Here is a 25826-nt window from a genome sequence, read left to right as displayed (position 1 = left end):
TTCGGGTATGATGTGATGTGTTAAATCAAAATTTTCTCTGGGCAATGTGGCTGTCTAAATCTCTTTATGCCTACAAATCCTCTCCATATGATAGGTTTCTTTGCAGGCCTTAACGTCTTCCTAAAAGGCAGCAGAAGATACAGAAGAAAGCAAAGGTAACACCTACCATGCCTCTGTCTCATAAGATGTGAAGTCAGTAAGACACTCCTCAGTTCATGCCTCATCACCTTAATTGCATCCTCTTAGATTCAGAAGTAGGTTATGTGAGGAATGTGACTATGGAGGAATAAACTACAGAGCAGGAACTCCCTGCAATGGAGACTTTTTCTAAAAGGGGATAGACCCCTTGAGGCAAGGACCATGCCCTGCTTTCTTCAGAAAAAGCCAAACCTATGGTTTTTGTAAACCGACACGAGCGTTGTAAGCAATCTGTATTTCTCCTTTGCATATCAAGTAAGTTCTCCAAGTGCCCTGTAACAAGGAGGTGCTGAAGCAAGTCCAAGCACAGGGTCTGCTACATATGTAATGTATTTCATCAAAGCGATCAGAAGGAGCTGTCGAAGCATTTAGTGTGCTCAGCACTGTTAGGCATCAAGCGGAGTGCCATTCTGGTCAGATACCCCGTGATGTGTAGCCTTGTCTCTATGCTGTTAGTGCCCCAAGATTTCTGCTGGAATTTAGGAGGCCTACCAAAAATACTCTTTGAGATTTTTCCCATTTCCCCTTTGTTGGCAGCCCTGCTTCTCAAGAGTTCTTCTGTGTCACAGAGGAAGGAGCCGTCCTTACGGTGCTTCAGTGTTAACCAGGCCCAGATTAGGATGTCTGAACCCATTCAACAATCCAGAATAAAGGTGGCAGGTGGCCATGGAGAATATGCAGGCACTGTTGCTTCTGCTTCACTGCACTAAACAGAGCATTGCTGTTCACAGACTGTCTCTTCACAGTGATTGCCTACTTTTGCCACCTTCAGATGACCAGACATAGCACTAGGACTGGGCTGGGTCAACTCTTAATGTGTCAGGAGTTGTGTGGAGAACTGCAGGTCAGTACAGCGATGCATCACATGCCGAAGTTTTTCTTGCTTGTGATTGTCACCTGTCAGTGTCGGTTCATTATGGTAGTGGCAATGAATACAGTCCCACTTACAATGTATATAGGAGAGACAGGTTGTGTATTCGAAAGTGCATAGAAAGAGGGGCTAGAAATAAGTTTCAGCACCTTTCACATACATGTATGATGGATTCATAGCCCATCCAAGCATGGAGTATCATCTAGACATGAATACCTCCCTGTTCTGCAGTGATTTAGGCAAACAGGCTCACTGATAGCTGGTTTGAGAGGTGTTTTAATTCCAAAGTTACCTTGCATTTGGCATCAACTGTTACACAAACAAAAAAAGTCCGAAGATCAAATAGGATGCATCAAAATAACAATACTTCCTCCTCTATGCTCTGTTTTGGAGCTGAAGTATGTAGGGCTTGTTCCTTCATAAATATAAACCTGTCTTCTGATTTTAAACTGAACTAGTATTTTAAGCACAACTTGACAATCATCACTGGACAGCAAAAACTTCACTTAAATAAAATTTCCAGAATATATACTGAATTTGCAGTGTCTTAACGGTACCTAGTTTGAGTTTTTCCATGTAGTGTTGTCTGTAGAGTAATTTTTACTTGCTAAGAGCAAAGATGATATTCTATGTATATAACCAGTTACAATATCAATGTTTAAGGTCATTTGTTGTAGTTCTCAGAAGGGCAATCAGAAAATGAAGTGAGGAGTCTGATAACTATAAAAAAAGCTCAGCAAGTTGAATGATGCCTTAGGAGACCCCATCATTTTAGATGCTGCACATGGAAAAATCCAACAAAGTTTTCAGGCACCATATGCTACAGTACTTCAGTTAAGCCTCCCCACCTTAAATTTCAGGTTGGACTTTGCATGCCATACACAAGCCTTACAGCAAGAAATGTTTTAAATAAATAATGTCTTGTTGTTTGTGTATACAATGCTCCTTTGCAGGGATCTGGTTTAGTACTTACTGGGCAGATCATAAAGCAAGAAACAAAAATAGCCCCTTAACAATAAACAGTACAAGGTAGAAAACTCACCTTATTTGTCCCCAAACTTGCAAGACCGTGGAACCACATACCTTTATGTCTAGAGGTTAGTCAAGGGCGGCAGGTGTGGGTGTGGGGAATATACAGTGCTTGATGAGGCAAAGTACCAGAATTAAATACAACCTGAGAAGTTTATCCTGATTTTAAAAACTAAGCTATGCTCTCCTTGAAGTTTTAACCACATACTGTTTGCAACAAAGATCAGTCAAAACACAGGACTGCAAAGAGAAAAAAGAAATACTAACTGGTTATTTTTTTGGTAGTGTTTTATTTCAATTCAAATAATATAATCTTTCTTACATCTTCAGTCTAGTACTTGCCACACAAGGAACTCAAAGCTTCTATGAGTGGTAAGTTGAGCATCTTGTCAACCCTTGGGGGTGGGGGAGGGAAGAAGCAAATTTTCCTCTTCTACACTGCTTTTGCATGGAAGTCCACAAGATTTGGTTCTACTTTGCTTCTCTTACACCATCAGGAACAGTGGTCACAGTGGGATGTGATGGTTTGTAGCGGCACCTTTTGTGGCCACGCTCTCAAGTTTGAAATTGTTTGCGTACTGTGAGGGTGACTGCAACACAGGCCTTGAGCTTCTGCCTTTTGTAAGAATCAGGTACTCAGAAACAGAGATCAGAATAGCATTCATCATCTCGCCTGTTTTACAACTTGCCAGTAGATGGAGCAAACTGGATAGCAGGATACATACTCTTTTTCTACAGTCACTGAAATCAAAGTAATTATTAAAAAGAAAATCAGTGATCACTGGGACTTATGCAGCCCTTTAGATCTCCTAGGAGGGTGCTTATTAAGAGTATGCAGTTAGATATAGGCGTGTAAGTGGAAAAACTAACCTTGAAAAGACTCCTCCAGCTCTCACCCTTGCTGGAGCAAAGATCAGTTCATGTACACGAGCATGTCTATGTTATGACAGCCCTCCTTGAGGTACCTGGGTGCCTCTTGGAAGAGAAGAATCTCTTAGAATCACTAAGCCAGCAGTCTCAATTCTTGTCTGCTTTTCTGGACAGCATCACTGGTGGGTGGGTGTTTATCTTCCCATGTTTACAGTTCCTCTTCTATTATTAATCTGGCCTTTGCTTTTTGTTTGTGTTGTTTGATGTTGAATCAGAACAGTAAGTTAAAGGAGAACTCTCTCATGCTATGAAAAAACCTGGCCAACAGCAGTGTGTGTTTGAAGATTTTTTGACTGCTGCGCATTACTATCGCTCTAATAAGAAATAATTCCTTTTTGTTTTCCAGAACTTTGCTCTTTGATATTCTGAGTACTATAGCCTGCATGTTGTCACAATATTGCGATATCTTTTAAAAGTATCTTTTTATAGAATGAACTGCAGGGAACAAGCAGTGTGTGCTTGTGTGGGCGTGGTATTAAAAAAAAAAAAAAAAAAAAAAGGCGCTAACTACTACTACACGTCTGTAGTCATTCCTATTTCAAGCAGAACGGGTGCCCTCTGCAGGTAACTACTTTCAAATGAGGTTTTGGGATGTGTTCCCCCTTTTATTTCTGAGCATCAAGGTCTCAGCAGGACCGAGCAGTACTATTTTGTGTTTTAAAGTGGATATTACAATCCTGGCTGCAAACCCAGGCAAGCAAATGGCACTGAGACACAGGCGCACCAGGCAGCTGGTTTGCATCTGAATATGATTTTTCCCTGAAGTGTTTGTGTGAGGGTTGGCATAGGTTGGTGTTGGGAGTAAATACTTTTTTTGCAGTTTGACAGTGTTTTCACTGGTTTTGTTGTTGTTTTGTTTTTTTTTTTTTTATATCAACGGCAAGAAGGTAACTATAAAGCTGTACTCCATAGTAGCCTGTCACTTGAACACATACAGAATGAAGAGGCAAAAGAGATACAGTCTAAACACTACTGAGAAGGCATCTTGTGTCCCTTAAGGAGGTCATTGTGCATTCCACCTTTTTTCTTTTCCTCCTCAGTCAGCCATGCCCATGCAGGTTATAGTGTTCAAGCACTGCGAGCGGACTGTGTTCAGAGGGAGCCTTATGCCCCTCCGAGGCAGAAGTGCTACAGAACCGCTCTTCGGGCTCTGTAACCCGCAGGTCTGCTCGGTGACACTTGGACAGTGTGGAGGGAGGGGAGGACATCCACAGGGGTGCTGGTGAGGTCTGAGCTGCACTTGATGTCACATCGGCTAATAATAAAGCCCTGCAGCTGGGCAGCAGCAAGTCTGGGGAGCAGGAGAGTCGGTGGGGACCAGCCAAGACTTCAGCTACCTGCCTCTTGCAGAGAGTGACACCGACAAACCTGCTGGCAGCAGCTAAATGTAAAGGCGGGAGAGGAACACAACTGCAACCTTGATCTGAACACATGTATTTGTTTTCTCTTTCTCCCATCGCTGCAGTGACCATCTCCTAGCTGACCACAATGCTTCATCTCATCCCAAAATGCTTTTCTGGCACAGCCAGCCTGAACACTATCACCATCACCAGTATCCCACCAGTAACAGCAGCTACTTGCGGTAAGAAAAAAGGGGGGGTGATTTTTAATCGTAGTTACAATGCTTTAACACGGGACAATGCACGCTGCACAGCCTTTGCTAACTCACAAGCTCAAACCCTCAAATAGAGCTGGTGACCACAGACCCTTTGAGAACAGTTTGAGCAGTGCAGTCAATGTAGTGGAGAGTCACTTTACTACAGCTCCACGATTTTCACACACCACGCCACTGCACGTGTGTGCCAGTAACAGTGACGGGAATGCTTTACTGCTTAAGTTGATATTCACAAAAGTGTTAATTTTTTGTTTCCTTTTCAAACTGCATTCACAATCTGTAGGTAAAACTGTTTATATGAAGTAATACATACAGACTTATACCTTGATGTTTCACATCTACTTTGATTATCAGCTGAAGCGCAGCTGATCTGCAGGATCAGGACTATGGGCTGCTTGTCGTATCAGTCCAGGCACACTGGCCAAACGCTTCACATTGAAATTCTGATGCAATATATAGCTTATTGCATCAGCATATTCCTGTGAGATATGAACCTACTTCACCTCTTCATGACTAAAATATTATTTGTGTACAGTATTCAAATTTTTCTTATAATTAAAAATGATTATGCTTTGACAAGAGCTAGTCTTGTGGATTCCAGATGATGGTGAGTTTCAATTTATAATGTGGTTCACCCTCTCTATTAAACTTTAGCTTATTACTTTTTGGCTAAATGCAATGTGTGTAAACATGATAGTGTTTAATCATCTGTCTGGATATGGCTTTTCGTACGTTGGTATTCTCACACCTACTGCTGTGTCATAACATTACTTCTGCCTTTGTAAGATTGTTGAGTAGCATGTTTTTATTAGTGAATATGTTGGTTTAGGTTTAAAAAAAGCAGATGAATGAGGCTATATTTGGGTTCCAAAGCATGAAACTAATGAAACTGCAGTGGAGTTTTATAAAAACAATCCATTTTGATATAAAGGTCAGGGGGATTTGAAATTTAGGTTGGCTAACATGAGTATGTAGCAAACACAGCACTGTTTCTGTGGACTGAAGCAGCAAACCAGACATGAAGAGTGGGGACTGGAGTTCCCTGCTGCAATCCTCTTTCCAAGTGACGCGCACAGGTCCCAGTGCAAAAGGAGCCAAACAGCCACGGAAAGTGAGGGTGTCCACTTGCACCCCTAGTCCCCCTTCTTCAGCCCAGAGGTGTGCCCCCTCCTAGCTATTCTCAGGGTCGTGCTCTCCCAGGGCCCCTTTCCACCATGTCCTTGTCTGTCTTCATTGCCTCCCTGTGTTTACTTCTGTTCCCCCCCCCTTATCTAAAAATCTGCCATTCAGGTCCCTCTGAAGTTACTCTTCCCACAGGGTTTTGAGCCCCTGCCTTTAGGCCGGGATGGCAGCATGCATCTGTGTTTTGGTATTGAAGTACAGGGCGGGGGGCACACTTCCATAAACGAAGGGCTGTGTATGGGAGCCAACGAGATTGGCCCGTGAGGCCGATGGCTGTCAGCAGGAAGGACACAAACCAGTTCAGGCACTAGGCTTCTGTCTGGTCGTAACCATCATCAAGTTGCTTGGCTCTGCCCTCAGTGCTCCCCCTTAGCGAAGCACCACGCTGCAGTCCCACATCTGGACACCAGTGAGGCTCGTACAGAAACAGCGACCGACTTCAGTGGCGGAGGCCAGCTGGCATTCGTGAAGAGCAAAGGGAGTGTCCCAGGATCCCTCCTCCCACAGCCCGGTAAAACGGTACTTGCCACACATTTCTGCAAATATGTTTGCAAAACCAGGCTCCCGCTGCAAGTGCTCGCTCTCTGTTACATCCAGTCTCCAGTTCTAATTAGTGGGTCTGGTGACAGGGACATGCAGAAATGGAACAGCATGGACACAGGGAATGTTACCTCTGACAAGTTAGGCTTGCGGATTTGGCCTGCTCAGAGGGTTAGAGAAGCCATTTGAGACCTCAAAATGTTTAACTCCTGTCTTGGACAATTCCACTAAGCAGGTAGAAAGTTTTGAATGTTTTTTCATGCAGGCAAAGCTTGGGAGGGCGCCAGGAGTGTCATTCTGTGAAGTGTAGAGTCTTCTCTGTCCTGTCACCTCTGCTCTCAGCCTTACTGATAAGTAGATATTTAACAATTTAGGCACAAATTCTGGAATCTCATCCTCAAAACAGGCTCATGTGCCTAACTTCCAGGAATCTGCATGGGGCTTATATTGTCTGTGTTGCAGAATAGGATTTTTATTAGGAAAAGGGCATAAAGAAATGTATGATATGTGCAATAGGATGTGGATTTTCAACGGTTCCCATGTGGTTAAACCCACTCTAGTTTTCTGTGGGATACAGGCAGCATCGAAAGTGTGGCAATTTTTCCAGGCAAGACTCATGCTCGTAAAGAGTAAGAACAACTTTACTTTTGCAATAGAAATCTGTATTCTTTATTTGTTTAGTCTTTAAAATAGCTTGAACAAGATTCTGCTTTCTCTGAGTATAAGGCCAATATCTAAGTTTAGCAACAAATCATCCCAAAAGTTAAATTACGGGAAGACTAACAGAAAGATTAGGATTAAAAAAAAATATGGAAGCAGCTGCCATTCATACTACAATATGCAGAATGTCAAGGCATTCTGTGGGCATTAAAAAAATCACAAGGGTAGTGTAAAAACTGAAAAATAGAATAGAACAATTTTTGTTTTCAAGGTTTTCAGCAGATAGTCTGAGAAGGGATTGCTCAAGGAACCTGCCCCAAAGAAACAAACATATCGCAGCCTGTACTTTAAAAACAACAAAAACACCACAAACCTCTACAGAAAACCTGTAAATTAGCAAGGGACACAAATAATGCTAAAGAAAAACGTATGCACTGTAATATACTTTTACAGGAAAAGGACACCTTGTGTCCTAAATTAGCTAAAGATAACATCTTCAGAGGTACCAACAGTCAGTTTGCTTGTCACGGACAAGCTTTACCCACTTTTAATGACTGAACTGTAAGAGATAGGTCTTACTTTATCCACTCAAGACACCCTCAGCAGAGGTTGGAATTCGTGTCAGAAGAAAACAGTTCCCAGTATAAAAATCATCAATTTATGATCCTGTAACTGCTATGTAGCTATGTCAATGTAAGTATACCAAGCAGATAAACCAGTTTCGCTGTGCGCAACGCAAACTGTATCTGGCTTCTCTGGTCTTGGATCCTGTCTTAACTTACCTCCCCATCTGTCGGTCAGAAGGAGAAAGGGGAGTGGTGGTTTCCACAAACCACCACTTGCTTTTGTCTCACTTACAAGAGTGGTTTTTGGTGTTACTTATGCTACCTTATTCTTACAAAGCCCACTTTAGGTCTACAAATGTCTGCTTAAGGTAAGGTTTGAGTTCCCAATTAAAACTCTGTAGTTCTCCAATGACAGGAGTTTAAGCTAACTTTGTAGCCACTACCGTTGTACGCTGCTAACACCTGCTGATTTATTAACCGGACCATAAACACCCCATAACAGGCACTGACATTAATTAATGCCACCATTTGGGCTGTTACTGTCTGCAGAAGTGCTCACAAATATTTCCATCGTAATAACTGAGTAATGAATTGAGGGTATCATTGTCACCGTCAGGTTTACAAGAGGCAGTTTGCCTGTGGTAATTTCGGTGGTTCTCACTGAAAGCTGTAACTTGGTAGCTGGTGCCTATGCTAGTGACTTGTCCAAGAGCCCATGCCCTCATCGTAGATTTCCCTTTTTCAAGCTTCCTCTTATATGCAGATAAATTGTTCATCTGTCCAGACAGGCGAAGAACTCTATCACATTCAAAAAATACATCAATTACAGCAGCAAAAATACCAGTACCATTTTCTGTAGGAGCTGGCAGTTGTATCTTAACTTACAAATTGTCTTTAAAAATCATAAATCATGGTCTGTGTGCTTATCTTTGAGGATGTTGTATGTACATTTTGAACAACAGCGAGTATTTTGTTAATCATTAACGAGCTTAAGCCTTCCTGACCAGTACCTTACGAAAAACTTGTGCAACTGTACATGTAACTATGTGATCAAAACACAATTTACACTCTTGGTACTTTTCTGTAGTTTGCTCACTGCATGTATCATTTTAATGCAACTTCTCATAAAATTATTTAACTATCCTCTGAATTATTAATGTTTGCGGTTCTTTTGAGAAGTTGTGGGTTACTCACCCTATTAGCAGCCCCTCACTGGACTAAGTATTTTGTGACAAGAGGGGACAGGATTATAATCTAGACCACGGGCAGTTCCAGTTCTTCCTTGCATCCCTCACAGCCTTCTCCAACTGCTAGGCCAGTAGGAATTATTTATTAAAAGCTTAGCTGCCTCTTGAATCCTTTCATTGGAGACTATGAAATAATCAATTTTAATAACGACATAAAATGAAGCTACTTTAGTAATGTTTACAAAATATAAATTTGTATCCCAGAAAGACAAATTTGGTGGTACTTGGATACAACTGGATTTAACTCAGTTTGGCCTGTTAAAAGGAGAGAAAGGCAGGCTTAATGCAGCTAAAAACCTACAAAGTGGACTTAGGCTGCTATAAATGCGCCAAGAAACAAAGCAAAGGCAGACAGGGATACGAAGCAAAGAAAATTCGTTTTAGGTACTACCCTTGTCACCTTACCAGAGGTGGAAGCAGTTTAACCTGAAGATGACAGCAGCTCTGTCTGCTTGCCTTGTCCAGTTACAGCAGCTTCCTTCTAGCAATTAGGTGACGAAAGGGCTCTGACCTGAGAGCTGGTTCGTTCAAACAAGTTGGAGACTTTCAGGGTGCGGGGAGGGTCAGGTTTTATCCCTCAACTTAAGGATTTATGGTGTATGTTAGGCAGTATATTAGACAAAAAACAAGGGTCGTTCTGCCTCGTAAGTACTGCTTTACCACTTTGACTTTCTTCCCGTTCTAGGCGTTGGTCACTTCAACTGCAACGGCCTTAGGGTTCTTTAGGGCAGACTCCGTGTGCTCTGGGCAGGGCAGATGACGTAAGCCACTCTATGACCTTTACTCTCTTCTGAGAATAAGGAGCTGACTTATTGCGCTGCAAAAAACCGTGCCTGACGTCAGCCTGTAAGACCGAAGGGGCACGGGGCTGGAGAAGGCAGGGCAGGGCACTGCCCCTTGCCGCCAGTCCCGACCCCAGCCTCCCTGGAGCCCGGCGCTCCCGGGCAGGGCGGGGGCGGCACCCATCCCTCGGCCCCGGAGGCCGTGAGGAAGCTCCGGCTTCCGTGGCCGCTCTCGAGGAGGCGGGCAGCGCTGGGGCAACCGCCCGCACCAGCAGTTACAGCCCCGGGGGCCACGGCAGAAACCGGGCCGCAGCGGGGCCCAGCCGGCGCGGGCACCTCCCGTGGCGGAGGAGCGCCCACCCCGCCTCTCCCGGCGGAGCCCGACGCCACTTCCTACCCGTCTCCCGCCCTTCCGCTTCCGTTCCCAGCATGCCGCGGAGGCGTAGGGGGAAGGAAGCGCGGCAGCAGTGCATGACGGGCCGCCCCGGCCCGGTGACGTCGCCTCGCGTGAGGAAGTACCTCCTTATTGGCTGGACTTCCCCATCACCCTCCTCTGATTGGGTCCTTCGGCGGGAGCCAGCCAATGGGCGGCCCCCATCGCGGGAAGGCCCTGCCCCGGCAGCCGCTCGGGAGTGGAAGTAGCCGCCATGTTGGCGTGAGGGGCGGCGCTGCGCGCGAGAGGGGGCACGCCGAGGCGGCGCGCGGCTCCCGCGGCGGCAGCGGGGGCGCGGTGGCGGCTCCTCCCCCCCGGCGGGGCTGTAGCTGGCGGCGGGTGCCCGCGCTCCTGCTGCTGCCGCCGCGGCCTCCCCCCTGCGAATGATGCGGCGGGAGGGGCCGCTGGGCTGGGTCGGAGCTCGGGCGGTGGCAGAAGCAGCGGCGGCCTTGGGCAGCGTCCGGTCGGAGGCGGCGGGGAAGGGCGCGGCGGAGGAGGAGGAGGCGGCGGCCGCCCGGTCCCCAGCCCCCCGCGGCGGCCGGGCGAGCGCAGGATGCTGAGAGCGACCCCGCGCCCTGGTCGCGCCGCGGGGAAAGGGCCCCCCCGGGGCTGAACGCGGATTCCCCCTTCCTCCCCGCCCCCCCCCCCCCCCCGCCCTGCACACGCTCCCCCCACACACCCCCGTACCCTTTCAGCCCCCCACTCTCTCCCGGCGCTGCCAGCCGAGCCGCCGCCTCCCCCCGGCGGAGCGGCGGCGGCTCCCGGGCTGAGCGGCTCCTCCCCGTTCGGCTCCTCCCGCGGCGGCGCCGGAGCGCGGGGGGCGGTGGAAGATGGCGTGGGTGCTGAAGATGGATGAAGTGATCGAGTCTGGGCTGGTGCACGACTTTGACGCCAGCCTTTCCGGCATCGGGCAGGAGCTGGGCGCCGGTGCCTACAGCATGAGGTAACTCATGGCGGGGGTCGGGTCGTGCCGTGCCGCGGGGCAGGGAGCGCGGGAAGGAGCTAGGGCTTCCCACGCTTCTTCCCTCATGTTTTTTTTGTTTGTTTGTTTTTAACCTCTCCGGTTCCCGGAGGCTATTCCGAGGAGCGGAGGCCGGCCCGGTGTCTCCTGATGGCTGGTGCTGGTGCTGCTGCCGCCCCCTGTTTCGCGGTGCGGGCTGCCGTGTGCTTTGCACGGCGTGAAGGGGCTGCCCCAGCGGGCCCCCCGCCGCGCCCGCCCTTCTGCTGCGGCTGGCCTCCGGGAGGGCGGGCTGCTGCTGAGGCTGGGCTGCTTTGCCCTGCGTGGGTGATCTCCGCTGTAAAAATCCTATTTCTCTGTCCTTTGGCTGTGTAACTGGACCCGGCGTTTCAGAAGATGATCATCATCTTCTCGGCAAATGCAGTTCTGGTTCCTAATGAACAGTAGCTGTTTAACGTTTAAAAGTGTTCTTTCTCAAGCAGCTAAACGATGTGGTAGTTAATAGGGTAGTAATATGGTTGTACGTTAATCAGTCTCTTCTTCTTTTTTTTTTTTTCCTCTTCTCCATGTAGCTCTTTCTGTTCTTAATCAGCTTGGCGGTTTCTTTACCTTTTGATTGTTTTCCAGGTTTTCCAGTAAAAGTGTTTAAATACCGTTTGGGTGTGCTTTTTCAGGGTTAAGATAAAACTGTGGTTGTTTGAAATAAGTGTATTTAATCTCCATTACGGGTGAACATGTGGATTCCTGAGAGATTTGTTAGCGTGAAAAAGGGAAACTGCTGTGGAGACACTGGGAAACATTTTAGTCGAAGGATTAGTCAGTATTTTGAGAGTCTGGAGAAGTAAAACACTGGCATTTGATAGTTTTGATGGCCTAGCCTGTATGGAAGATGAGTTCTCCCTCAGAGTTACCTGAAACTTGGAGGCCACCGCAAGTTTCAGCTATTACATATTTTTAAGGCAGTACTTCAGGTGAAGTGTTGGAACTGCAGTGTCTTTATTACAGATAAAGTTACAGATAAAGGTTTCAGCTGAATAGAAATGAGGAGCCTTTTGCTAGTATTTGGGATTGTAAGCTTAGTAGGTTTGTGATGGGATATGTATTGGGGGGTGGGGGGTGGTGTTGTTTTGTGTGGGGTTTGATTACTTTTTTTCTTTTTAATTAAAAATAACTTTGAGAACTTGCCAGTTCAGAGAACAAGGTGATTCATCTCTCTTCATGAGAATACTCCTGACTTTGTATGCAACTCGTCTGGATTTTGTTCTGGTTTTGTTCCATTTCTGTCTTTGTCAAGCGAACATTCATCCCACAAGCGGTGTGCCAGTTTTTGTGGGCAACTGTATGGCATTTACCTGGATGGCTTCTCAGCAGTCAGCTTCTGGTTATCTTTTCCTCGTGCAAACACTAATGGATAATGCACGTGGTCCTGTACAAGACTGAATTTTTATGTGTAATTTGGAAGCTTAGTGTATGGATTTATTTAAATGCTTGCAGTTCCAATGGTATTCATAGTGCTAAAATTGAAACTTGTCGTTGGGGAACTTAATGATTATTTCTGGAGTAGCTATTTTGGTATGTATTTTTAGATTAAAACCTAAAGTTTATTAAACTGAACTGAAAAAGATGACTCTTGGTTCTGAAATGGAAAAGTCTATACAAAAGACTGTATGAAAATACATCCAGACAATCCCCCATTTTTGGAGAATCAAATCAGCTTGACTGCATCTCCCAGACACTTGGGAGTGTCTTTGGAGAGTGGAGGTGGCTGCTGTCTTGGTTGAAAAGAACAGAAACCTACTGCAGTCTTGTTTTGTTACTGTGCTGTGGAGAGCCTTGGATCCTGAGGGCACTTTGTGTATCAGCTCTCCTCCAAGGCTTAGGATAGAGTGACCACTGAGGTGGTCTGTTAGGATTTGGGGGACCATTGTCTTACAACTTTCAGCTCTGCTTTCAGGTGGAGGAGAGAGGGAGGGTGCTGTCTTCTAACAGCTTTCAGGTCCCTGACATCCTTTTTTTTGGCTTCTGATAAGCATAATTGAGTCGTGACAGTTACTGTCTTAACTTCACAGTTGCTGTGCAAAAATCAGAAAGTGAAGTTACCTCATTCAGGCTCTGTTTTCCTTGTGGTTGCTGTTACTTTCTGACAGACAAAATGACTGTTTATGCTTCCCTTAACGCCTCCCACTCTTCTCAGACTCTGCTACTGGTTATGTTGGTTTTTCCTAAGAGGAGTGCTTACTTAAGGTATCCTGAAATTTTTTTCTGTTTCTTTTTTTTTTTTTTAAGTTACGCAGTGTTTTCTGCAGAATACATTAAAAAGCTTCTGTCGCAGTGGTATGTCTATTTTTGTGTATTGCACTGTAGAAAAAATATTTTTCGCTGACATCTAGACTCCATAAAATAAAATGTTATGTACTGATTAGAATTGGAGTGTGACTCTTTGTGAAGGCACTCAGATTTCTAAATACCTGTCAGGAAACAGACATTTGAGGAAAAAGAAAATTGACAAACCTAAACCTCCTTGCTTTGTTACCAAAAATAAAACATGTTGAAAGATAAACTTCATGTTATCGATCACTAACAGTGGGTTTGGTTTTCTTTTCTTCTTCCTGGTTGAATGTGTGAATATGTTTCAAAAAGTCAACGAGACTAGTTTAATTCTTAAAAAAAGGATCGTTCAGGTTGTGCAACTATCTTCTCCGTTCCCGTCACCTCTCATGGTGGATGGACATCCGGGTCTGAGGGCAGGGCAGCAAGTTTACCCTCAGTTTTACACTTTATGCGTTACACCTGCTTGGGAGCAATCTGTACTTTAGCTGCTGCCAATGACAGCAGCTGCCTGCCCTCCCTGGGTCAGAGGAGTGGAGAACCAGGGATTTTGATAATTGTGAACAAATACTATTCTAACAGCTTTTCCTTGGGACCTTCAAGAGCTTAGGAAGACACAGGTTTTGGTGGTGCGATTTTTGATCCTCCTTTGGTTGTTTTTTGTGTTTTGTGCAAGACTCCCTGTAAGTTGAGGCCTTTAACCAGCTGAGTTTCCGTGTGATGGGTTGTAGGATTCCCAGAAACAGTATTCACATCAAACTTTCTTTTGTGGACACAGGGGAGGTGTTGGGAAGTATCAGCTTTCCCATTCCTTTATGTTTTCCTATGGCTTGTTCAGACCTCTTAACAGAGCAGAGCTTGGCTTTGAGATCATAAGTCTAATTCAGTCACTGCTTGAGAAACATTTTTCTCAAGGAATTTGTCCTTGTAAACCATGCTTTAAAGTTTCAAAAGACCTGTGTGTTCTTGGATGCTTTGGTACACACACCCAAAAGTATACAATGCAGAAGACAGATAAGGCAGATGATTGATGAAATGTCACTTTGAATTTTGATGACATACTAGTTCCTGTTCTTGTAAGGACAGGAGGTTCTTAATTTATTTTGTGACCCTATTGTTATTAGGCAGATTAGTGGGGTTTTTTAAATGCTTCAGAAAAAGTGTTGAAAAGAGGGTTTTAAATTTGGAAGGAAGGTGATTTTGTGATGGACAAGCACACTTCGCAAGCATGGATGAAGGATCACTCACACTTTTCTTGGTCTTTCTGTGCTATGCTCATGTAGGCTGTGTAACATAGGATAGCTTATCACACATGATCTGTTCCACTGGATGCTTTATTTGGTTCAAGTGTTAACATGCACCTTGCTTCCTCTTCTAAGCCTTCTTGCTTTTCTATGGTGAAGTTTCATTTATGCACTTGTTCTGTAGCATAGCTAGCTAAGATTGGGTGTTGGAGATGTATTTACTGCCTGCTTCTGGTGTGTAATGAAGACTTTTTTTTTTTTTTTTTTCCTGGCAAAATGTTGTCCTCTCTCTAGGAAGAAAGAAGGCTTTCAGTTAAATGCTTTAGATAACAAATTGTGAGGGGCCAAGATAAGACTTTTCTTGCTGATGCTAATAGCCTGAAAAATTTGGTCTCAGCTCCTTCCATCAGGAGAGTAAACCTTGATAGATCTGCTTTTTCAAATGATATCAAGAAGTTTAACAAAAGATGGTACTTCTCCTTCAAAACGCTGCTGTTCATTTACACCTCAGTTTGCTTCTAGTAGTCCAGAGTTCACTTAGGTGAGACAAGTGAAGTAAATGAGTCTTACTTCACAAGATCAAAAGTTATCAGTGGCAGAAAAAGAACAGAATCAGTCTCTTAAAGCTCTTTTCTGCTGTAGCCTGAAATCGTTTCAAGAGTAGCTGTTTTGGAAGACTTATTTTTCCTCCATCTGGGCAACTCTGCCAGTGGGTGCTACAGTTTAGGCAAGAGGTTCTTTGCCATGTTAAATACCCTGAGCAAAGCTGGCAGTAAAAGTGCCTGTCAGTAATCTGCATTGGGCCAGCACAAATCGAATTTCACCAGGCGAGCAGGAAAATGACTAAAGGATGCTGAAGTATACACAAAGGTGGAGGCTGCCAGTGATTTTCTGGGGGGCAGATAAATTGCAGTGCCAGGCTATTGGCTCATTATAAATGCAGAAATTGTATCTGGGATCTGAGGGAAAAAAAGCTGGAACTAAGCAGGCTGACCTGCTCTCCCGGTTGGTTTGTTGTTTGGGGTTTTTTGGGCGTTGGTTTTTTTTTTTTTTGGTTGGGTCTCACAGTAGAATCAGGATAAAATTAGCGGTGTTAAAAAGACTGTCATTTAGGAATGCGATATTCCATAGCTTTTAGGAATGTGATCTACATAATAGCATATATTATGCGCAGATTATCACTTACAAGGCACTCTTCAATGTAAGTAAGGAGGACTATTAAAAATACTAAATTTCTATTTCCTATTGGTTTGCTTCTCTGAATTGTGAGTACACCTCACATCTTTTCTTCAGCTGTGCTGTTTGAGCAGTGAATTTAATTTTATAGAAAACGCTTGTCACTGAATTTCAGATGGTCCCTATTTGAACTAATGTAAGGGTAAACAACAGGGGATTTGGGCCTCAGAGAACTGGGAGGAAAGCTCTTTGTGTTCTTGAGTTTCTCAAAGCCACGTGTTCCTGATGATTTCCTAGGCAAATGTAGACATTGGCAATTTCTTCCCTGATTCCTATATCCCTGTTACTGCCAATCATGAGGAGGGAAACAGGCTTAACTCGCTACGCCTGCCCTCAAGTTATGTTTGGTAGGTCGGGGGTTTCTCTGCAGTATGATTTTATTTTTTTTTTTTAATCACCTGCTTTTACCGCCCTCGGTTGTGTAGCTGTGTTGGGCTGTGCTAGGAACTGATGGAGATCCCAACCTAGCCCAGAAAAATACCATGTAGAGGGGAAGGGTAGGGAGGGAGCAGCTTACGCAGCAGAAATTCTTTATGCCAGTACTGCCCAGAAGACCTTTTTCATTGCTGAACCGTAGACTCATGGATATCGAATAAAACTGGTCATCCTCTGTAGCTGTACAGCGGTGACTGAAGGATGGACCAGTCACTTCATAGCAGCTTCCTTGTTGAAAGTCAGAAAAGGTACATCACTCTCTTTAAGAGGGATGGATAGTTAGTTCTAAATCGGTTAACATTTCTTTATCGCTGATACTTTAAAATCTTAATTTGAAATACTTAATTCATACCCTATTGACTCTTTTTAGTTGCCTGCAGTTTTTAATCTGTTTTTAGATGGAGAAAGTGTATGTTTAAATGTGAAAACACCGATACTTTATTTTTTATGGGTGCACGAATCAAACTGTTATTTAAATTGTATTTATGTAAAGACGATCTAAGTAGGAGTTTTAAATTGCATTGGTTTCTCTTTTCCTTTGGAATGTACTAGTACCCAGAATACTCTTTTTATAAAAAAAAAAAAAGTGTGTTTTTATGTGGGAATATAAATGAAGATTCTTACATTTGCCTCGTGCTGTTTGCTGGAGCGTTTTTTTGGAATGGCGGCATTGAAGAATGTGTGTTATGCTCTTTACAGGTAAATTGTAGGGTTGAGGAGTTGGATGTCTTTTTTTTTTTTTTTTTTTTTTTCTGCCGCAGTGGCAGGTAGTCATTACCACTTTGTAAGTATTAGCAAAAGCAGGTTCAAAGCTGGCTAAACTTGGCTTCTATTTGTATTTGTTGGCTTCCAGTACCCTGGTTAATTTAACTAGTTCATTAACCGTGGCACACTTTCTTAAGCCAAAGCAGATGCATTTTTATCTTTAGATTGTGGGTGGAAGATGGCGGCTTGAAAGGTATTTTTCACAAATATACAAAAGACTTCTCATTTGAACCATATGTGTTACGTGCAGGCAAGTGCTGCAGAACTTAGTTGAGAATTGCAGTTTGTTTATTTGGTGAGATACTTTGCATGCCTCCTTTATTGCACTTCGACTCTTATGTGTGTATTTTAAACATTGGTCTTGTTTCCATGTTCTTTCCGTTCTAAAGTTCCTCTTCATAAAACCACTAACTTGTTTAAAGTGCCAACGTGTGGGTTCCTGGTAGAAGTCCTGTCCTGGGACAAAACTTCTCTGCTTGTTGCGGTGCTCCCTCTTGCGTTGGGCTGCCCTCTGCTCACGCTGCCCTTTTGACTGGCATCCAGGCGGGAAGCATCCAGTTGTCTCTTCTGAGTCATCCTCAGATAGCAGTCCTCTTTCAGGTCAATGTAGCTTCTTCCAGGTATCCAGGGAAGTAGAATATGATGTGGCTTACCTTAATTTACTGTCTGTGTCACGTGCTCTGAATGAAAAGTTGGGGTGCTCCAGCTGCACGCCTCGTACTTAATACTTACATAGACCAAATCTATGCTGTAAGTTATGTGATGCAAAAATATTGGCCATAATTCCACTTCTTAAATTGACTGTGATGCTGATACTTTTTGATTCTCCAGGTATGAGCTGGAATTCAAGAGGAATTACAGGTTCTCTTTAAATAAAGCAGGCTTGCACAGAAATGAGGAACAGCAAAAAATAATTTTACTCTGAAAATTTTAGCGTACAAATTGTAAATAATGGTACAATACAGAAAGGGTATTTGTAATTCTTTTACAAAATGTATTAAATTTATGATTGTGATGCAAGGGGAAAAAAGTAGATTAAAAACTCAATCAACAGGTGTGGTGGTGTGAGAAGTCTTACTTCCGTGTAGAAACTGAAAGAAAGTTTCAAAGAAAGTTTTGTGGATCTGCAGATAATTTCATCATGAGCAAAAACTCAGTGCTAGAAAAACACTACCTTTGAACAGAATTCACTAATCTTTTGGAAGGTTTTTTTTTATGGAGAATTACTGTATACAAGGAAAACAAATATATCGCTACTACGGGATATTTAATTCTGTGGAAAGCAGAAGATGTGTTTGCTGGTTGTGGTGAAGCTGACTTACTGCTACCTGTGGACAGCATGTATTGCTCTTTACTCTTCAGAAACTTTGCAGTTCCAAAGTTTTTCTGGTGGTCTTCAGTCTATAAGTGAAGTGAATCTTCGCATATACTTTGTGTAACTTTTATGAATCTGCTGCTTAATAATTTTTGTGCTATTCAGTGTGCTAAAGCCTAAAAAAAGTTAAAATTGAAAAATCTTTTAGTGTCCACAGAATGAATAGGTTAGATATAATTATACTAAATGGCGAAAAAGTTTTTTGCAGATGAAGTAACTTACTTTGAGGACTATACTATTTCGAAGAAGAAAGGAAATGCCTTGCTCTCAGCTGCATGTGCATTAGGCAAGCTTGCTTGTGTTGACAGGTGAACAGTAAAGAGTAAATGGATTTTTTTTTTCAGTGGAGACAAGAACTGAAGATTAAATTTTCAGAGGATCAGCACAACTTTATTGTCTGCTTAGGTCCCAGAGCATTGATTATGTATCCTAGCCTAAAACTTTGGTGAAAAATGTTTTGGATACTGCTCACATTGGTTTCACTAAAAAACTCAGTGACACAAGTCTGTGTGTATTCCACTGTGCTTCTTTAAATGGGAAATAACTTCTTTTTTTCCTTTAACTTCAGGCAAAACAGAGCAAACAGTCTCACAGAGTTATTTGTTTGTTCTTTTCAGTGATGTTTTGGCACTGCCTATTTTCAAACAGGAAGATTCCAGCCTTCCACAAGAAAATGAGACCAAACATCCACCCTTCCAGTATGTTATGTGTGCTGCAACATCTCCAGCAGTAAAATTATATGATGAAACTCTTACATACTTGAATCAAGGTTGGTATACATATGTTGAAGGCCTAACTATAGTGAATGCAGCTTGTGATGCAAGTCTAGAACTGGAACGGTATTTAATAGTTTGATATATGCGGGTACACCCAAAATAAAAGCATGTCAAAAATGAGGTTGGATACCTTACTAGTAGTCTTGTTTTGTCCAACTCGCAGACTCATAACTATAGTCTGTCATTATTTCCCCTTTAGAGTCTGGGTTTTTTGTTTGTGTGGTTTGGTTTTTTCCTTTTTTTCTTCCCTTTTTTTTTTTTCTGCTCTATGTGTTATCCCCCTCCATCCCCCACCTCCCCCAATAAAATCAAGCCAGCAGAGCTTTTAGGAGACAAATGTCAGGGAGTACTAGCTTAAAATACAAGACTAGTTTTGCATTCCTGTTTAAACTTGATTTATTAATAGCAAGTTAATGGGATGATATTTGCATAAGGTACACACAAGCACCCCCAAAAAGTAATAACAAACGTTAAAAGGTCAGTCCTTAAACAAAAAGTGATGGACAACAGAGGCCACGGTAATCGTTCTCGAATTAGTTATACATATCTGCCCAGAACAGCGTTGTGTTTGAAACATAAACACAAGTGCAGCTACTTGCGTAGTTACCTTTTGGAGTTTGTGTGTATTGCATTATTCTCTGTCTGTATTTACCAGAAGTTAACTAGGTAAATGCTTCATGTGAGTCTTGCTGTTGTTTCCTCATAGCCTGTGGTTGATTTGCATGAAAATTCAGTTTTCCTTCTACAGAGAGCATCAACTGCTGTGTAAAGTAATCTGAATGTGGTCATTGCCATGTGATAAAACCTCCCTCACCTCTGGAAATGACGTTGGTGTCCTGAGTTTAGTCAACTGGTATTCCAAACGCAACCACATCAATGGCTTTGTACACTCCTACCCCTCCCTCCCTCTCCCCTGTCTCTAATGCTCTAGGATCACCGTTCCTAGATTTAGTTCTGCTTTTTTGTTTTCCCTGTAGACCTTGACCCAGAATCTCTCAATAGGCAGCACTGTAATTAGAAGACATAGTCCCGCAGCAGGATTTGTATGAAAAATCAAAATTTAAAAAAATTATGTTCACCATTTCGTTTCCATATCCTACCACGTTTTGGTACAATTAATCTTAGCTCATGTGCTTCTCTGAGCTATGCACTGCTTTAATGTGCAGTTAAGAGGACACAGGTTAAAATATGCATCGGTGAATTTTCCTTGATCTTTGTGAGCTATTTAACTTATTCTATTAATTGCTTTACTAGGTTATAGAACTTGTATATTTTACATGTGTGTTTTCTTGAAAGGATATCTTTTCTGCTTAAGTTGAAATGCTTCTAGAAGTGTGGACTTCTGGTGACGCATTTCATACCTGGAAGTGTTTAACTGTGTGTGGGCCCTAAAATCTGTGAGAAAGGATTGTATCTAATTTGATACGGAGATGATGACAAAGCATATTGAGGTTTCCATGTGAATAAAGTTGCTAAGTGCTTCACCTTGCAGTATCCAGTCTGTCTAAATATGCTTTAAACTTTACTTGACTCTTCCACTAATGAGAATAATGGAAGTTCTTTAGATGATTTTTAGTGTCTTACAGCCATTCGCTTAGTCCAGTTTACTTTTATTTTTTACCACTTTTTGTACCCATTGTGCTCTCTTCAGGAGAAAACAGTACAATTGCAGCAGTATGCCGGACCAGCAAGGTGCTTTGCACTGTTCAAAAAACTTGGAAGTTTTATGAACTTTAAACTCTGTAGAAATATTCTTTGTTTTCTTCAGTGCCGGGATCCAGCCTCCCTGACCAAACACGAAGCTTGAAGGTCAGCTCAGTGTGCTGGGGAACCAGCACAAGGCAGCAGGCTGAAGGAAGTGCGTTCTATCTTGCCTCTGCGAAGAGCTTGCCATTTAAGCGAGAGTGTCTGAAATGGCTGTAAATGTTTCATCTGCACTTAAAAATCTCTTTTAATATAAAGATTTCTTTTGCAAAGAAGTTTTGCTGGTTTTCATTGTCCTACGTAACTTTTCCTGATTTTGAAAAATGAGGGCATTGATACAACCTTTTTCTAAAGAAATATGGGAAAAAAACAAACCAGTTAGCCAAATTCCGTTCTGTTTCCGTTCTGTGCTAATACTTTGGACAAAGACAGTAAATTTTCTGCCTAGGTTATGACTTCTTCCTAAAAATTTCTGTATTAGCTGTTAGTGTGTATATATGTATATGTAAAAAAAATAATCCTGGGCTAGTTTTGAGATGACATCTTTCATACTGAAGCCAGCTTAAAATAAGGATCAGTTTGCAACACTGAGTTGTACTGGTGCATATGTTTGTGCAAATGAGTTGGATTAAGTCCTCTAGAAAAAGAGTAATTTTAGTCCTGGTCACTTCAGTTACCTGGTTTCTAGTTTGTCCCTGTTATCAGGCAGTGTCTTGCCTTAAATAATTTTCAAGAAGATTGTGAATAAGGAGTACCCTAGAGAGCAAATAATTTCTTTCTTAATCTCATCAGCAGTTGTCTTAGTTTACTGGATTGGGAATACCAGAAGCAATAGGAACGTTTGCCCTGTCTGTTAAGACATGCTGATGTTTCCTAAGGGAATACTTAAGCAAGCCCTGCTTTTACCCTCTGTCAGTAAATAGGTAAGAGCGTCTTTCAGAGTTCAAGTCATGTCATTTAGTTTTAGGTAGTCCTGTGAGGAGCAGGGAGTTGGGCTTGGTCCTTATGCTCCCTTCCAACTTGAGATATTCTATGAGCTGATAGACTATTTAAAGTGATCAGGTTTTCAGCTGAAGCTGATTCTAGAAATTCAAATCTTGGAGTGATGATGGTTGTTTTATCAGGGGTTCTTATTAACTGTAAAATCTGTTAAATGAGTCCATTGAGAATGCGTATCAGAGCTGTAGGACAATGTTTTGAGTTGGCTGCTGTTCAGCTAGATGTATATCAAACAACAGAAGTGGTATGGAAGAGAATTGATTTTAAAGGGGAAGCATTCTTTGGGTTGGTTCAGCTAGGCTTGTAGTTCTGTGAATGCAAAGAAGTGCTTGGGAGAGATGGGATCCACCTCTGTAAAGGGAGTGAAGGTACCAGCAGGATGGCTGACCTGGTAAGGAGGGCTGTGAAGTAGGAACAGCAGTGGAGGAAGAGTTACCAGCAGCACTGTGAGAGAGCAAAGGGCCTGGAGTGATGTCCTTGAGGGGGAACACAAAATCAACAAAAGGGCTTAAACAGGGTCACCTCCAGCATTTGGATGTAACCAAGGAAGTACCTATAAAGCACCATTATGGGTACCCCAAAACCCTTTCTGGGAAGTCAGCATGGTGGGGTGCCTCTCTGAAGTGCATGTATGTTGATGCAAGTGGCATGGGAATTAAACACAAGGAGTTGGACATCTGTGTGCAGTTGTAGGGCTGTGATCTTGCTGAGGTCATGGAGGTGTTATGGGATGGCTCGCCTAAGTGGAATGTTGCAATGGAGGGATGCTGGCTCTTTAGGAAAGGCAGGACAAGAAGGAAGGGGGAGTTGCCCTTTATGTGGGAGAACAGCGGGAATACCTGGAGTTCTGCCTAGGGATGGATGATGAGCCAACTGAGAGCTTGCGGGTAAGGATTAAAGAGCAGAACAATAGGGGTGACATTGTAGTGGGTGTCTGCTGTAGGCTGCCTGACCAGGAAGAACAAGTAGATGAGGCCTTTTACAAAGAGCTAGAAAAGTACCCTCACATTCACAGGCTGTGGTCCTCACAGGGGGTCTTCAGTCACCCTGAGTTCTGCTGGAGGGACAACACAGCAGGGCATGACTCAAGTGATAGAGGAGCCAATGAGGAGAGGTGCTCTGCTGTACCTCATACAACAAAGAAGGGCTCCCTGGGGATGTGAAGGTCAAAGGCAGCCTTGGCTGATGTGAACATGAGATGGTGGAGTTCAGGATCCTGAGAGGAGGAAGCAGAGCAGAAAGCAAGAGCACATCACTGGACTTAAGGAGAGCAGGAAGTTGGTCAAAAATGCCAGGAGGCCTGAATGGATGAGCAAGGAGCTCCTGGCAAAACTCAGACACTAAAGGAGGCATCCAGAAGGTGGAAGCAGGGACAGGTAACCTGGGAGAAATACAGAGGCGCTATCTGAGCATGCAGATGTGCAGTCAGGCAAGCTAAAGCCCAACAAATTGAATGTAGCAGGAATGTAAAGACAATGGGGCTGTTGAAATGGGCAGGGGCCCTGCTGACACAGGGCATAGAAAAGCTGAGGTGCTGAATGCCGCCTTCACCTCAGTCTTTACTAGCCACACTGGCCTTCAGGAATCCCAGGCCCTAGAGACTGGGCAAAAGCCTGGAGCAAGGAATATGTAGTGGTGGAAGAGGATCAGGCCAGGGAGTACAGCAAAGTGGCCATACATAAATCTGTGGGCCCTGATGGGATGCACCCACTAGTGCTGAGGGAGCTGGTAGATGTCATTGCGAGTCTGGGCTTAATAGTCTTTGAATGGTCCTGGTGACTAGGAGAGGTGCCTGAGGGCTGGACAGTAACATCAGTCTATGGAGCAGTGAAAGGAGCTGAAGAAATCGTTTGCTTATTCACAGGGGTATGACAGCTGAACCTTTAAGGCAAGCCAAAAAATACCTTTTAAATGTAGTAGACACTAGAGCATAAAGGTAGTTTGGAGGATAACATAGAAGGTAATGAATTTACTGCACTTGATCTTAGTGAATGTCTTGAAATCTCTTTTGTCCTACAATTTAAACATTGATTTTTGCAAATGAATACATGCTGCTCACCTTGGAAAAAAAGTCTGTGTAGTTCAAATAGATTACTTGCAGCTTGCTCTCTTTTAAAGTGTAACAGTTTGTCAAATTCGCTAGAAGATGAGGTTCACTCATACTGCTTGAAATAACCAGTAACTACCTCTTCTAAAGGCTTATTTCTGAAATGATACAAATCCTACACACATCATACAAAGGGAACAGGTACATGGGCAAAATTAAACTTGGGTGAGTAGGATGTATGTTCTATGAAGAGTATAAAAACTCTGCAAGTTTGTTTCAGAAGACTGGTCTGTGGTTCTCAGTATGTTGCCTTTCATCAGTTTCAAAAATTAAGGAATTCAGCTTTGAAAAGTTTTTCTTCAGAAAAAAAGAGAAACAAGTACTAACACTTCATGTAAGATGAAATACTAAACTTTGAAAGTATCTGTCATTTTAAAAGGACCAAAAAGTTTCATTTTCTTCCATTAATTCCTGTGCTGTGAAGTAAACCTTGCTATAAAAATCTCTTAAATGGAAGTTTCAGGTACTAATTCTTTTGTACTGTGCACGAACCAAAAGCTAATTCAGGTGCATTAAACACAAAATAGTTTTGTGTCCAAGTCTTCTACCGATACATACTTTTTTTCTCCTTAAAGGTCAATCCTATGAAATACGAATGCTAGATAATCGGAAAGCTGGAGACATACCAGAGATCAATGGAAAACTGGTGAAGGTGAGCTGAAGTCCTCTAGGTGTTACTAACAAACCTCTGCTAGTTGCATATGACAGGAGTAGTTTTTAACCTTTTGTTGTACTCTGATTCAGGGAGGGAGGTGGCCTAGCTGATCTGACCAGTAAAGAAAATAGGCACAGTGGAACCTAATGCCTAATTTTGTTGTTTTATTTCAGGTTTACTACAAATTAAAAGAATATACATGTATGCATTTTCCCATTTATGAATGGATTTATTTCATGTAATTTTAGATAACTAAAGGGGAGCTAATCACATTTTGTACCCTTTATGAGGTCTGCAGTCTGATCTGTTTTAAGATGAGATGACTCTCCACTAAATGTGCCCATCCATGTCTTTCTGCTGAGTAAAAGGAAGCTGTGGTAACAGTGATCTCAAATTTAGATACCTAAAGTTAGGTGAGAGAAATTCCAGTCTAGAAACTGTACATTTTATGGATTTTTTTTCTGCTGTCACTAGATACTTGTTCAGAATGACTGTTGACTGGTGATACTTTTAAAAAAGTGTGAATATGAAGACTATGAATACCCAATGCATAGAGTCCTTGTGCGTAGCGAAGACTGAAATTGTTTTATACAAAGCTTAAGATACCTGTTGTCTATAGATTTATGTCCAACATCGTCTAAGCCATTTCATTTTCCGTTTCAAGTGATTAGGAGATGTGAAAGGAAGCTAAAGGATCACTTAGAAAGAAGTGGAGGGATTATGAGCATGTTTCTGAATAGGTGTTACGGAAGACACGTTGAGCCAACCTGTGGTTTTTTGCAACAGTGGAATATAGGTACATAGGAGACATATCTATAGGAAAACAGTCTGTAATTTTGCTGCTTCTTGAGCAGTTTGTTCCATGGCTGAGCTCTTGTTCCAGATTCCGGATTTGTCTCCTTATGCTTTAATGTTGGCAGAAGGTACTGCAGATCTGAGATATTGCATGAAGTATAAGAATGAAGAACACTGAAAAATGTCCGATTCATGGTACAGATTATTAAAAGAACTGCTGGAGGGTGGGGAGGTGGACTTCTCTTATAAGCTTCTGACAGTTTTAGTAAATTTTCCAAGAAATCTTACTCATTTGTTGGGGAAGAAGGAAAAATACTTCCATTAAAGTCAGTTTGACAGTGGTACTGATAAGTGCACCAGTATAGTGTGGCTGTGGGAGGCTGAGTCTTTACCTGT

The 25826-nt window shown here is 42.9% G+C and overlaps 1 protein-coding gene across 4 annotated transcripts in view; it reads left to right on the top strand.

The window, feature by feature from the left end:
* UBP1 (upstream binding protein 1) overlaps window positions 1-25826 on the top strand; it is a 54349-nt gene that overhangs the window by 5724 nt on the left and 22799 nt on the right. For 3 of the 4 annotated variants that reach the window (XM_009960500.2, XM_086468376.1, XM_009960492.2), the window contains exons 1-3: window positions 10858-10996; window positions 19012-19163; window positions 24556-24632. In XM_009960500.2, coding sequence (XP_009958802.1) covers window positions 10884-10996; window positions 19012-19163; window positions 24556-24632 — 342 coding nt within the window. In that variant the 5' untranslated portion in view covers window positions 10858-10883. Of the gene's footprint in view, window positions 1-4493; window positions 4611-10857; window positions 10997-19011; window positions 19164-24555; window positions 24633-25826 lie in introns of those variants that run through there. The other variant, XM_086468375.1, reaches the window with a different exon arrangement.

The sequence above is a fragment of the Leptosomus discolor genome, chromosome 7, assembly GCF_034619465.1.
Source record: "Leptosomus discolor isolate bLepDis1 chromosome 7, bLepDis1.hap2, whole genome shotgun sequence".
NCBI classification, from domain to species: Eukaryota; Metazoa; Chordata; class Aves; order Leptosomiformes; family Leptosomidae; genus Leptosomus; species Leptosomus discolor.
The sequence above is the reverse complement of the archived record's forward strand: the minus strand, read 5'-3'. Positions and strand labels throughout refer to the sequence as shown.